This window comes from Chenopodium quinoa, unplaced genomic scaffold (genome assembly GCF_001683475.1).
Source record: "Chenopodium quinoa cultivar QQ74 unplaced genomic scaffold, ASM168347v1, whole genome shotgun sequence".
Lineage (NCBI taxonomy): Eukaryota > Viridiplantae > Streptophyta > Magnoliopsida > Caryophyllales > Amaranthaceae > Chenopodium > Chenopodium quinoa.
In genome coordinates this window covers 5,568,862-5,581,874 of record NW_018742205.1, presented here as the reverse complement: position 1 = coordinate 5,581,874, position 13,013 = coordinate 5,568,862, and the positions used below count along the sequence as shown (strand labels likewise).

The 13,013-nt window shown below is 33.0% G+C and overlaps 2 protein-coding genes across 2 annotated transcripts; one reads left to right on the top strand and one right to left on the bottom strand.

Annotated features, from left to right (window-relative positions):
* The first annotated feature begins 1,808 nt into the window (after nt 1–1,808).
* LOC110730454 (probable WRKY transcription factor 33) lies at nt 1,809–5,238 on the top strand. Its single transcript, XM_021910261.1, has 5 exons — nt 1,809–2,773; nt 3,051–3,176; nt 3,643–4,220; nt 4,318–4,479; nt 4,594–5,238. Exons 1-5 carry the CDS (start codon nt 2,393–2,395, stop codon nt 4,973–4,975), a joined length of 1,629 nt encoding a protein of 542 aa, XP_021765953.1. The 5' UTR covers nt 1,809–2,392; the 3' UTR covers nt 4,976–5,238.
* Nucleotides 5,239–5,526: 288 nt separating this feature from the next.
* LOC110730465 (CASP-like protein 4B1) lies at nt 5,527–8,093 on the bottom strand. The gene is made up of 3 exons (XM_021910268.1): nt 7,392–8,093; nt 7,137–7,272; nt 5,527–5,979 (listed from the first exon to the last, which is right to left on the bottom strand). Exons 1-3 carry the CDS (start codon nt 7,658–7,660, stop codon nt 5,788–5,790), a joined length of 597 nt encoding a protein of 198 aa, XP_021765960.1. The 5' UTR covers nt 7,661–8,093; the 3' UTR covers nt 5,527–5,787.
* Between the last annotated feature and the right edge of the window lie 4,920 nt (nt 8,094–13,013).

Genomic DNA, 13,013 nt, shown 5'->3' with positions numbered 1-13,013 from the left:
CCTAAAACTATGTGATACAGTTTAAACAAGCTAAATGCCTAAATTGAGACTAAGAAAATGGCTCGATTAAAAGCCATACATTCAATTGTCCCAATTTGGATTGGCAAGGGTGGAGCAATGTCCCATCAATAGGGGCAATTGATCTCAATTAAAACTTTAAAAATCTTATTTTAAATAAGTAAATTATTTAAATTTAATTTAACCACATAACATGAGGAAGACAATTTGTGTGAATTTTAAACGAATATACCAATATAGAAACATATATACTTTGTATGTGTATATCCAACATACGAAGTATGTGAAAGGCATATAGAATTTTTTTTCTTTTTATGTATTTGGGTAATAATTTATCTAAGTTTAACTTAGGGGGTGTTTGGTTCGTTGGGTCTTTTGGAATGGAGTAGAATCAATTCCAATGTTTGGTTGAGCATTTTTTTTTTTTTTTTTTTTTTTTTTTGCTATGGACTCTCATAATAATATTATCTAACTCTATTCCAATCTCTACAATTTCATTCCCATCTTTACCGATTCTAAATCCATTCCAGCCTGCCACCCTGAATACAAACCCTAACTAGATACAAATCCATTCCAATATCACACCAAATAAATTTGGCAAAATACAGGGGTTTCCAATCCATAACACCATAATATGAGTTCTCAATCCCTTTCATTTCAATTTATTGAACCGAACGACGCCTTAGAGTACCTTTTAATTATCTTGAACTTGAAAAAACCATTCTAACTCCACCTCTATCTTTTATGGATCGAACCTAATGGCTAAATCATGGACCAAATACCCAACTCACTTAGCCCCTAACTTTTTACCATTTACTTTGGAAAGAAATGTAAAAATGATGCCCAATGAATCACCTTATGAAATGACCGGTCTAATTGGTCTTGCCCAGTTATCCCATGGATAAGTTCATTTGTCTCCATCCCATTCAACCTATCTTGACATATAATACGACCGCTAGCTATCTTTATATTACCGTACTCAGTGGCGGATTAAGGATTTTCAATCAGGGGTAGCATGTACGAGTAGTTGTTTAAGAAAATTTTAAACAAAAATTAATACCGGACTTTATTTTAGGGATTTCGATTGAAAAATTCCCCCGACCTAAAGACAATAAGCAAAATAATAAACTGCATAATGATATGTTATACTTTATCAAACATAGTTACAATACAGTAATAATAATAATAATAATAATAATAATAATAATAATAATAATAATAATAATAATAATAATAATAATAATAACTGCATAATGGTATGAAGTATCAATTTATTTGTTATTTTTTATTTTTAATTGGTACTAGTAATTTTGTACTCCAATTTGTATCTTTTTTTTTTATTTTTTTTTATTTTTTTACCGACAATTCGTATCTCAATTTATCATTACAATCAATGAATACTCCACACTTCATAAATAATTTGTGAAAATGAAAAAAAAAAAAAGAAAAAAAAATCTTTATTGATATAATGGAGATATTAAGCGAAGAGCAAGGGAAAAAAAACTATGGGAAAATAGAGAGATGAGGATCAAACCCCTAATGGCCTGCTGCAAAACCAAAGTTTAAGCAAATTCTCCTTTAACCACTCCAGCAATAGTTGGCATTTGGTATAAATTTGCAGTTTTAACAAATGTATACCAAATTTCTGGGGGTATAAATTTGCATTTTTAACAAATTTATACCAAATTTATTACAATGTAGATCCGTCAGTGACTGTACTCCCATATATTTTTCCAAGTACTAGTAAAACAATCTAACTATTCACTTAGTACAAAATAATCTTAATTAATTAACATATGCTGACTAGATGATCTTCATCTATGATTCGAGATGCCAAAACAAAGCAAAGCAACAGTCTTTATTGCTTGTCATTTCTATTGCTCTTACAATATTGCACTAAAAATGAAGGAACACCCTTTTACAAGTGACGTGCCATTGCATGCCACATGGCATAATCTAGAGATCATTCCAAAGTGCCGGCGCTCTAATGGCATTCCCTTCTCTTCTTTGATTTCCAAATAATAGCCCCCACAAATGGGACCCACTTTTTAGAAAATGTTGGCCAAGTCAAGTCAAGAACACAAGCTTTGACTCTCCCTAAAAATATTTTCTATTTTCTTTTCCCTTCTCACTATAATTATATGTATTTTCATTCTCAAAATTCCCAAAATACCCTTTTCCACGGTCAAACTTTTCCTTCCCTCACCTTCTTAGAAAGACCTCCGCAAAGACCTTCATTTTCAAGCCATCTTCACCACAATCCCACTTCACAAAATTTTCCAAACAATCCCCTCTTTATTTACTCCATATATCCTCCTCTTCAAACTTTCATTTCCATTACACTCAAATCTTCATCTCATTGCGCTTTCTACAAATGTCTTCCTCGGTAGCAAGCTTAGAACCCTCTTTATCCTTCAACAATAGTAGCTTCTCTTTTACTAACCTCATGAACTCCTCCTCCTCCTTCACCGATTTCTTCGCTAACACGACGAATGATGATCATGTGTTGGAGAGTGATTACAACATTATTTCCAAGGAGAAGAATACTAATATCACTAATAATGATCATAATAGTAATAGTAGTGGTAGTAATTGGTCAGGATTTGATCAGTTGATTGAAGTTCCTAAGTTTAAGTCTATGGCTCCTTCTTCTCTTACCGTCGCCGACCCTTCTCCCCTTGCTTCTTCGTCTTCGTTTTTGAACACTCCTAATGCTTTCAGCCCATCCATCTTCTTAGATTCGCCTCTGCTTAATGTAAGTACTTCATCTCATCTCTTTTCTTTGACTTCATTTTCAATGATATATACTACCTCCGTTAAATGTTATGTGCAACTTTGAAATATTTTATATCTCACAAATAATACCCCAAAGTTGCACATAACATTTAACGGAGGTAGTATTATCCTGCACTCACTATTATCTATAAGGTTGCGTACATCTAAATCTCATGCAGCTCCCCGATCCTGCCTTAGGCAATCGGGATTATATGTATAATGGTTATTAACTTAGGTGTGTTGTTTTATATGTGCAGAGTTTTCCATCTCCAACTGTAGGAGCCTTTGGTGGTGAGAGTTTCAATTGGACTCAACTTGGTGCAAATAAAGATGAAGGAAGAAGTAACAATAATTTCACTTTCCATGCTTCAAACAATTCAATTGTAAGTCCTTTTTTTTTTTCCTCTTGTTTGATGATTAATTAGTTGTATTCTTGAGTAAATCTCATCCAAAAAATAATAAATAATTAATAAATAGACTTATTAATATAATAATAATACAAGTATGCACAATTATTTCGATCCTAGAAAAAATCCACCGCATGAGTTGGTTGAAAAGATATTTAATTAATTGAGAACCGTACATTATGTAAATGAATGCCCACCAAAAAGACTAGGATTGCAAAGTCTAAGTCAATGCATAAAATGACAAGAAAAATATATATTTAATTTAATTTTGATATATAGCCGCCACTACTTCTAGAAGCCTATTTATTTATATACATAAATAAAATGAAATTATAGAAAGATAATTACTTTAATTATTATTTTCTATTTCTATGTTCTCACCTAATAATATCTAAAATTTAATTAAGTTCTGACATTTTTGTCTGACATTAAACATGTGCAGGAAGGGTGGAATTTGGATGAGCCCAAGAAGCAAAATGAGATGATTAACAAAGATCAGATTAATTCGAAACCCGAGTTTAATACTAATATTAATAATCAAATTATGAACACAACACAATCAGATGCTACTAGAGGTTACAATGCTACACCAGTTCAGATGAATAGAGCACAGAAAAGAGCTGAAGATGGATATTGTTGGAGGAAATATGGGCAGAAGCAAGTGAAGGGGAGCGAAAATCCCCGGAGTTATTACAAATGTTCACACCCGACTTGTCCTACAAAGAAAAAAGTTGAACGATCTCCGGAAGGCTATGTGACTGAAATTGTTTACAAGGGGAGTCACAACCATCCGAAGCCTCAGCCTGGTAGAAGATCATCTGCGCAGAATAACAGTAACAGTGGGTTTGATGGTTCAGAGGGTTCTAATGCAGCACTTATTCAGGCACAGACTGATAATTATTCGTCCTTTACACCTGAGACATCCTCGGTGTCAGTGGATGAAGACGATGAGTTTGATCAGACATCTGCAATGAGTAAATCAGCCAGAGATGATGATCATGAACCTGAATCCAAAAGATGGTAAGAGATATTTTCATTTCTAGTTCCTGTTTTCGTCTATCTGTAGTATTACAGTGTGTAATTTGTTCTGATCAATTTCTGATACTTTTTATTACAGGAAAGGAGAGAATGAAGGGGAGGTGATGTCAGGGTATGGTAACAGAACAGTTAAAGAGCCAAGAGTAATTGTTCAGACAACCAGTGAGATTGATATTCTCGACGATGGTTATAGATGGAGAAAATACGGGCAGAAAGTAGTGAAGGGCAACCCCAATCCTAGGTGAGCACACAGTTTGAGTTAATCAGTACATGAACAAGTTTTCCTCTTAGCAAAGTTTGATCTGATTATGCGTACATAGACAATTCTAATGTTTGAATCTGATTGATTTTACAGGAGCTATTACAAATGCACCAGCTCAGGTTGCCCTGTAAGAAAGCACATAGAGAGGGCATCCCATGACACAAGGGCTGTAATCACAACTTACGAGGGAAAGCACAACCACGATGTTCCAGCAGCTCGTGGTAGTGCCAGCTATAACAATGCCCCGATGCCAGTCAGGCCATCAGCCATAGCCAGCCAACCTAACCAGATAATCGGCCTAAGGCCTCTTAACAACAACATATCAAGTGCCTCAAGACCAGAAGCTCACCAGTCACCTTTCTCTTTACAGATGCTGCAAAACACTGGCAGCTTCGGGTTCTCAGGGTTTGGAAATAATTCAGAAGCCAAGGAAGAGCCAATCGATAACATGTTTTTTGAATCTTTTCTTCGTTGAAAATCAGGATTGAACTTCCAAGTGAAATATAGGGTTTAACAATTAGGTTTAGAATCATGTATTTCTTTGTTGTAAAAAAATTATACTACAAGCCTTTCAGACTCTATAGAAGTCTCAGCTTCCACAGAATAATCATAGTTAGGTGATTTGTTTATTTGTTGAAAGGCCCTTAAGCTTTAAACCTTCCCAGGCCATCAAAATATTTAGGCATGTAATGTTTCCACCAAGTTGAATATCAAAGCTTCAGCATTTACACTTCTGAATCAACAGCAGGAAAAGTCCTTACTCTAATTTTCAGAACAGGATAAATTTCAGTCAAGAGAGGTAAAAAGCCAAGAAAAGGGGGGGAAATAGAGCGATAATGTCATACATCTCATCATTATATTAAAAATAACCTTGGTCTTCGGACCCTTGGAAACTAAAGAAACATAATGTTTGGTTACTTCCAATCAAACAAAACAATGAGAATTGAGGCAAACAGTATCCAGAACAAGAACAAAGCGAAATGTTGTTTTCTATATCAACTTTAAACACAATAACAGCCGTTAGCAGAGAAATGAAAGGCTGTAGCCTGTAGGAGTGAAATTCTATACTCAAATATTCATAAAAATATACATTTAAGAAAAAGAAAGAAAAGAAAACGAAGAATAAGGTACAATAAGTTGCAGGCAATCTGTGATCTGAAGGGTTCCAATCAGATAGCCTAAGGCCAACTCTAATCAGGTATATAAACAATATGTAAAGACTATACTGTATGAAAGAATCAAGTTCAAGAATGTTTAGATTATAAATATATTTATAAGAGGAAATTTTCATATAAATGACTGAGTAGAGAGCTTATAGCCAGCAATGACGGATGAACATGCCAATGAAATGAAAGCAAGGAGAGACATGCTTATGGCTGCTGCGCATGAATCTGTGAAAATGTTGTCACCTCCTTCCCGCATTCTGTTTGTCATAGGTATGGCCGAAGAAGCTGATGACAGTAGCAAGTATGCCAATATCTGCAAATAAACATTTACTTCAGATTTCAGTTTAGTACCACAGAATCAATAGGCCACACATTTTCCTGTTGATAAATATCTATATGGACTTTCTTGATTAAATTAATAAGCAATACTTCAAGAAAAAGCCTAATTAACTAATCTAAGTAGACTTGACCAACAAAAGTGCATGAACGACGACTGACAGGTCAAATTGGGTCACAATTCACAACCACTACCTAAAGCTTGACATACCCTGAAAGCTAGAATGCCAAGTAAAAGATTAAATAGTATATTGTACCTATTACACAACAGATGATAATCATGTCACACTAACACAGACAGGCATGGACTGCTTTGAAAATTTCAACTTTCATCCACCAAAGGGCCATAACCCATAACAAAAGTTCAACATGTTTGCAAAATTAAGAAATTAAACAAAAGAAGACTCGGTCTACCACTTTTAAAGCTACCAATCGATGCTTGCATCACACATGCTTTCATATTCGCGACTATTATATACGTTTAGTTCAACATAGCACTATAGAAGTATGAAAGCAAACCTATCCCCTCTTCCATATCAGCAAATAAGTTGATTAATCTAATCAGAAATAGTGAAAATTGCAAAACTACAAGAATATATGATTAGAGTTATGATGTTATAAGAACTAATGCTGTCACAGTGTCACATACATTTTAAACGATTGCAACTTTGAACAAAATGAACATTATAAATTTGCTTAATCATGGTGCTTGATTTCATCATAAAAATGGTGACATGGTGCCTCCCATGACATCAAATACAAGGGAAGCACTCTTAAGCTATGTAAGCGTAAATTCTATTATACACCTGAGTGTACCTAAAGCTAGTGTATACAACTATATGAGTAATTGACACTCACCCTCGTATTCCATTTGTCACCCATTTTATTAGAAAAATATATCTTTGACCACCAAGTGTTACTCAATATATTATGAAATAAAGACAACAAAGAATAAAGAGAAAACAATGAGATAAAGTATCTTCTAGAATTATCCTTTCTACACTTATCCAAGAAACAAAAAACTTAAACAGTACAATGAAAGATTGAAGATTCAGAAATTCAGAAACTTTCTAGAAAATGTCAAAATTAAATTAATAATAATAACAAAAAAAAAAAAAAACAAAAAAAACCCACCTGGTCTCCAACAAAATCAATCATAGCTGCAGTTTTGGGATCAACAAATTCTTTCGCTCTAGATAACTCATTAACATGTCTAAAACATTGTAATCCTGTATATAGTGTCGATAATATTGCAATTGCCAACAAATACCTACATTTTCACTCACCAAAAACAAATAAAAAATTAATCCCAATTTAATACAATTATCCAATTCAGCAAAAATAACACTAATCAACGCGTGATTTTATCATAAATTCCGAAACTAATACCTGAATTCTTCGTAATTGCCAAAGTCTTGGCCACCGCCATGATTGTTACTAGCCATAATAATAAAGGAAAGTAAAGAAAAAACCAAAGACAAAGCTCTTAAAGTTAATGACCCTTTTTTAATTAAATCCTCTCTTTTCCATCGTCGGAGGATTGATCCAACACCGTGCTCTGTTTCGCCCGATGCCGGCGCCGCCACGGGTGATCCCCTCTCCATATCATTTCCCGGCGAAGCCTTTCTTTCCAATTCTAAACCCACTGAATTTGACATGTTTTGATCAATTTAATTGTATTAAAATTGAGCTAAATTTATTGAAATTTGAGAAATTTAAGATTCTTGGTATTTTTTTTTCTTTGTGTGAAGTGGAAGAAAAGGAAATGCAAAAAGAGGTGAGAGAAAGAATTGAAGAAGAAAAAACAGAGTGGATTTGTTGTGTTTGTATTGAGTGATTTTTTTGGGTGATAACATGCCAGCTTGGAAAAAAGGAGGAGCTTTTTGTTTTATTTTATTTAATTTTGTGTAACTAACTTGTAACAGGGTGGCACTAAAAAAAACCCAAAAAAGAAAACACAAGTATAGAAAAAGTGAGATAAATGAGAGTTTATTTGCCCTTTTTAGAGTATAATAATTAAGTTGAATGAAAGAAAGGAGATGATCGAAATTGTTGCGTAATCGATAATTGGAGGTTGGTTACATGGTGAAGTGATTGTGGGTGATGGAAATGGGGGTGAGGATGGATGAGGGGTCTAGTTCATTAAAATCATAATAACGAAACATTATCAGAACACCTATCTTTTTAGGGTATAATGATGTTATTGTTGTTGTTGTTATATTTGATTGTATGTGTATTAAGGATTTAAGGGTGACATGTGGGATACATATTTTATTTGCGCTTTTATATCAATTTTAGGATAATTTTTAATTTATGATGGATTTAATTTATTTTAATGTGTATTTTATAATAACATTTTATAAAAGCTAATATTATTAATCTAATATATTATAAGTAAATTTATGTTAGAAAAAGGATAACTTTTATAGTAAATAAGGTAACTTTAACATGTTTTACGATAACTTAATGTAAGTCTACCTTAAGTAAGATGATTTTTATAACGGTCGTTTGAAAAACAACTACCATATATTAAACTAAGTGTCGCAATATGATTGGATGATATTATCCACATCATCAATATATTTGACTTATTTTTTTAAGCCAAATTTAAATAAAAATTATTTTTAAATCTCTGAAATTCATATTATTAATTTCAAAGATTAATTATTCTATTTTCTGAAATTCATTTTATTAATTTCAAAAATTAATTATTTTATTTCCGAAATTCATTTATTAATTTTATGATTGATTTTCAGAAATTAAAATATAATTAAAAAGTAAAATTAAAAATAAGTTTTTCATTGTCTGTTCTTCATCCACAATCAAATTTCTTTTTTGAAATTTTTTAAATTTTATTTATCAATTCATTCAATGGTAGTTTTTAATTAATATATTTCGTTCATCAATTCATTCACTAGGGATTTGTTCTTCAAATTTGTAGAAAAATGAATTTTTAATCCTTGGTTAAAGAAGAATAAGGCGCATAGATCTTTGAAAAAATCGTTGTGGACGATGTGTCAATTATTTAGGCTCAATTAATGGTGTTTTTTCGACTAATCAATCAAAGAAGAGAACCTTTTGTGATAGAGTATTAAATATACTCCTGGGCCTCAACCATAAGTTTATGGTTGAGGCTCGGGAATATGTTTTATACTCTATCATTTTGATTCTTTATTAGAATACATGGAATCCTTTTTTATTCATTAGTTGTTAGCTCAAAACAGTTTATAAATATCTACACAATATTGCAATAACATACACTTTTGAGTTTTGACTAATGTCTTTTATTTGTCTTAAATATTGATTATTAGTAAAGCCTTTATAATATTTAATTAAGGACAATCAGGTCATTAGGAGGCTAGCAGCTGTTTACCCAGGCCCATTAAAGGCCCAAAGCGTTGAAGTAGTGTAGAACAATGATCCCATATTCTACAACCGATTTCACATGTTAGACTTGACTGAGGCTTTGTTGGTAAAGAGCTTTTCGAAAAGCTTTTTGATTATTAGATGTTTGACCATTTTAAAAAGCTAATTTGGTTGTTTATAGCTTATTAAAAGAGTTTTTTGGGATTAAAAAACTCTTTTAGAAAAACCTCATTACAAGAGATTTTTAAAATTAGCTTATTGAACAACTAGCTTTTTAAATATTAAAAACGCTTCTACACAATAAACTAGTCAAATCATCAAATATAACCAACTAGTGAAACCAGTTAATACAATCATCTACTCCCTCTGTCCCATAATACATGACATAGTCAAACATTGCACACATGCCAATGCACTAGTTTGACTTTATTTTTATATAATTAAATATGAATGAATATTATTTTTAAAATTATATTATGAAACTTTATATTAAAACCTATCTAACAACATATTTTATGATAAAATATATTTTTCTTATGTTAGTAAAAAACTATGGTCAAACATAATGCATGAATAGTGAAAAAAAGTCCAACGTCTCATGTATTATGGAATGGAGGGATTATATCAAAACCAATTTCATGTTTTTTTAAGGTGTTAAAAGTCAAAAAGAAATTTAACCTAGGTTAGAATACTTTGTATATCTTCCTAGTTTAACCTAAGTTAGAATACTTTGTATATATATTAAATACATCCACAGGTGGATATGTAATTCGCTCAAGGCCATACACAATACACAAACCATCTAAATAATTAATGAGAAAGCTAGAGTGTTGCTACAATCATTACTTCCTTAGCTAAATGAAGTTTGTCAAAAAAATAAAATAAAAAAGAAGTTTGCCAAATCAAATCGATATCTTAGCTTAGCTTGATACATCCTCACACTAATTCATCTCATTGACCCATCGATTTCTTCGCTACGACCTAAAACCAAAAGCCACATCATGAGCTGAGCTGAGGGCTCCTGAGGCCCAGTAACAATTACCCTAACAATGTAAAATCATTTCAATTCTTTTTCATTGCAAATACAGAGAGAAATTGAGAAGGGTAAAACCTTTGCAAAAACTTTCATAAACTCATTTCATTAAACGTTAGCAATTAACATTATTTCCTTTTATTTTCCCTTGTACTTATATATATTAACAAGGAAATAATTGCTAAATAATACGAAGTACAAAGTAGTAGTCATGCACGTGATGACGGATCTAGGGGCGGGCCTACCCAGGCCACGGCCCGCCCTATGCTATATAAATTCCGTTTATATATTAAATTCTTATTTATTGTTACATTGAATATACTTGGCTGAGTTGGTTTTCTAGCCTTCTGATGTCAATTCTAGTATTGCATGTGTTGGGTTCTATTCCCACAATTAGTAATTTTGTTTTTTTTCTTTGTCCTATATTTTTAATATATATTTTTTTAATAACTTTCTATAACTTCATATTTTATACGACCCGCCCTATATATAAATCCTAGATCCGTCCTTGTGATGACGGGGTTACCAAGTCCCATTATGTTGTGTCATTATACATAATAACAAGAAAATAATTGTTAAATAGTCTTTGTAGTAAATGATTATTTATATGAGAAAAAAAATTATATATAAGTAATAGAGAATTGGTGGTTTGAAGAAGTTTCAGAATGTCAGTGCTTAGAATTGATCATTTTATTGAAGTTGTGACTTTATCATGAAGAAAAGAGTTAAGCCAAAGGTTTTGGGATCTTGGCATCTTGCATAGCCTAACTATTGGCCTAGAGTTTGGTTTGATTTGATGTTTTGAAACTTGAATTGATTTGATGATGAAAACATATGCTAATTTTGTTAGGTTTACAGTGAATTTCAAACTAGAAATCACTTATAATATCAAGAAATACTTAATAAAATGTGTGGGAAACAAAACCTAAATATATAATTACAAAACAAAGTAATGTAAATAAACAAACACAACAATGGTGTTCCAATCAAGTATTATAATCTAAGAAATTACAGAAATTTCAAAAGAAAAAACACTAGTGAGAAAATTAATTACACTTGCCTAAAACTCCAAGCCAAAGAACCACACATGAACATGAGAATCGCAACGTCTCTTGAGACTATGATCTTGATACACTGTCAAAGGCGTATGAATACTTTCCTAAAGGGATTAATTTCCCCCACACGGTGCTAGGGTTAATCTGGAAATTCCCTTTGAGATACGATTGACAACACTTTCCGTTCTTAGCACAAAGAATCGAAAAACCGATGGATGATTCACAAGGAAGGCTAAAATTAAGAAGTTTTCTCAAAATAGTTTACAAGAAAATTTAGAGAAAATGGAGAATTCTAGGAGAGAAGATGAGAGAATAATGTTTTGTGTCTCTCTCCTTTCGAAAAAACTCATTCTATATAAAATAGAATCAACCGTCGTATAAAACCGCAAAATGGCAAGAAGCGCGGGCGCGCCACCACAGCAGCGCGGGCGCGCCACCAGCTCACGCGGGCGCGCCTCCTTCTTTGCCTAAAAACTTCGATTTTCCAGAAAGTTAGCGCGATTTATACGCGGTTTGGGCGCGGGTCGCGCCTCCAAACTTTTCCAGATTTTCCAGAAACTCATCGCGGTTTATGCGCGGTTTTGTCGCGAGTCGCGCCTAGCTTGCGCGATCGCGATTTCATAGAGCGAATGCTCCACTCCGACACTCTAAATTATTAACAATCCTCCCCCATTTAGAGTGTCTTCTTTATACATTCTCCAAATCTATCATTTAGCCACATCTTATGCATCAATGTTAATGTCCCTTCGGATTGAATTAACACCTAGTACAACACACTTAACGATGATCACATCCCATGATTTCCATATGGATTGAATCACACGGATATATCCAACCATTCGAAGGTGAAGTACACATAAGATAAATCGAATCATTCATCACTTGACACTTTTAAATAGCCATGTGTTCGTATCTTTCATAAGTTCATTAAAGTCTATATGTCCATCTAGACTTCTTGAAGCGGCTAAACTTCGAACTTATATAGGTAGGTTCTCATATACGTAATTGTGCCCTTGTGACAAGACACTTACATTTAGAGCTTCTCAACTCTAAACCTTTGAGAACTTTTAATTGACGCTACCTAATACATCACAAGTACCATAGCAATATGGGTCATTAAATATTGCTAACAAACATAAAAAATGTGATTCAACCACATTGAATCTAAGATTTGATGTTTCTTCAAGCGTTAGATTGGGTTTCACAAGTTTGTGTTTTTGGACATAAACCCATTCTGTTCATAGCAAATATGATGGAATGTCTTGGCATTTCCTTTGTAAAGCAATCCGCCAAATTCATCTTTGTTGGAACATAGTCAAGACTTATGACCCCATCATTGATAAGCTCTTTCACTATGCTATGCCTTAGTGAAATATGCCGAGTCTTACCATTGTACACTTGACTATAAGCCTTTATCAACGCCGAATTGGAATCACAATGGATTGCCACCGGTGGCATTGTCTTTGAAAATAAAGGCAACTCTATCATGAGATTCCTCAACCACTCAGCTTCTTTACTAGCTGATGCAAGAGCTATAAACTCTGCTGCCATAGTGGA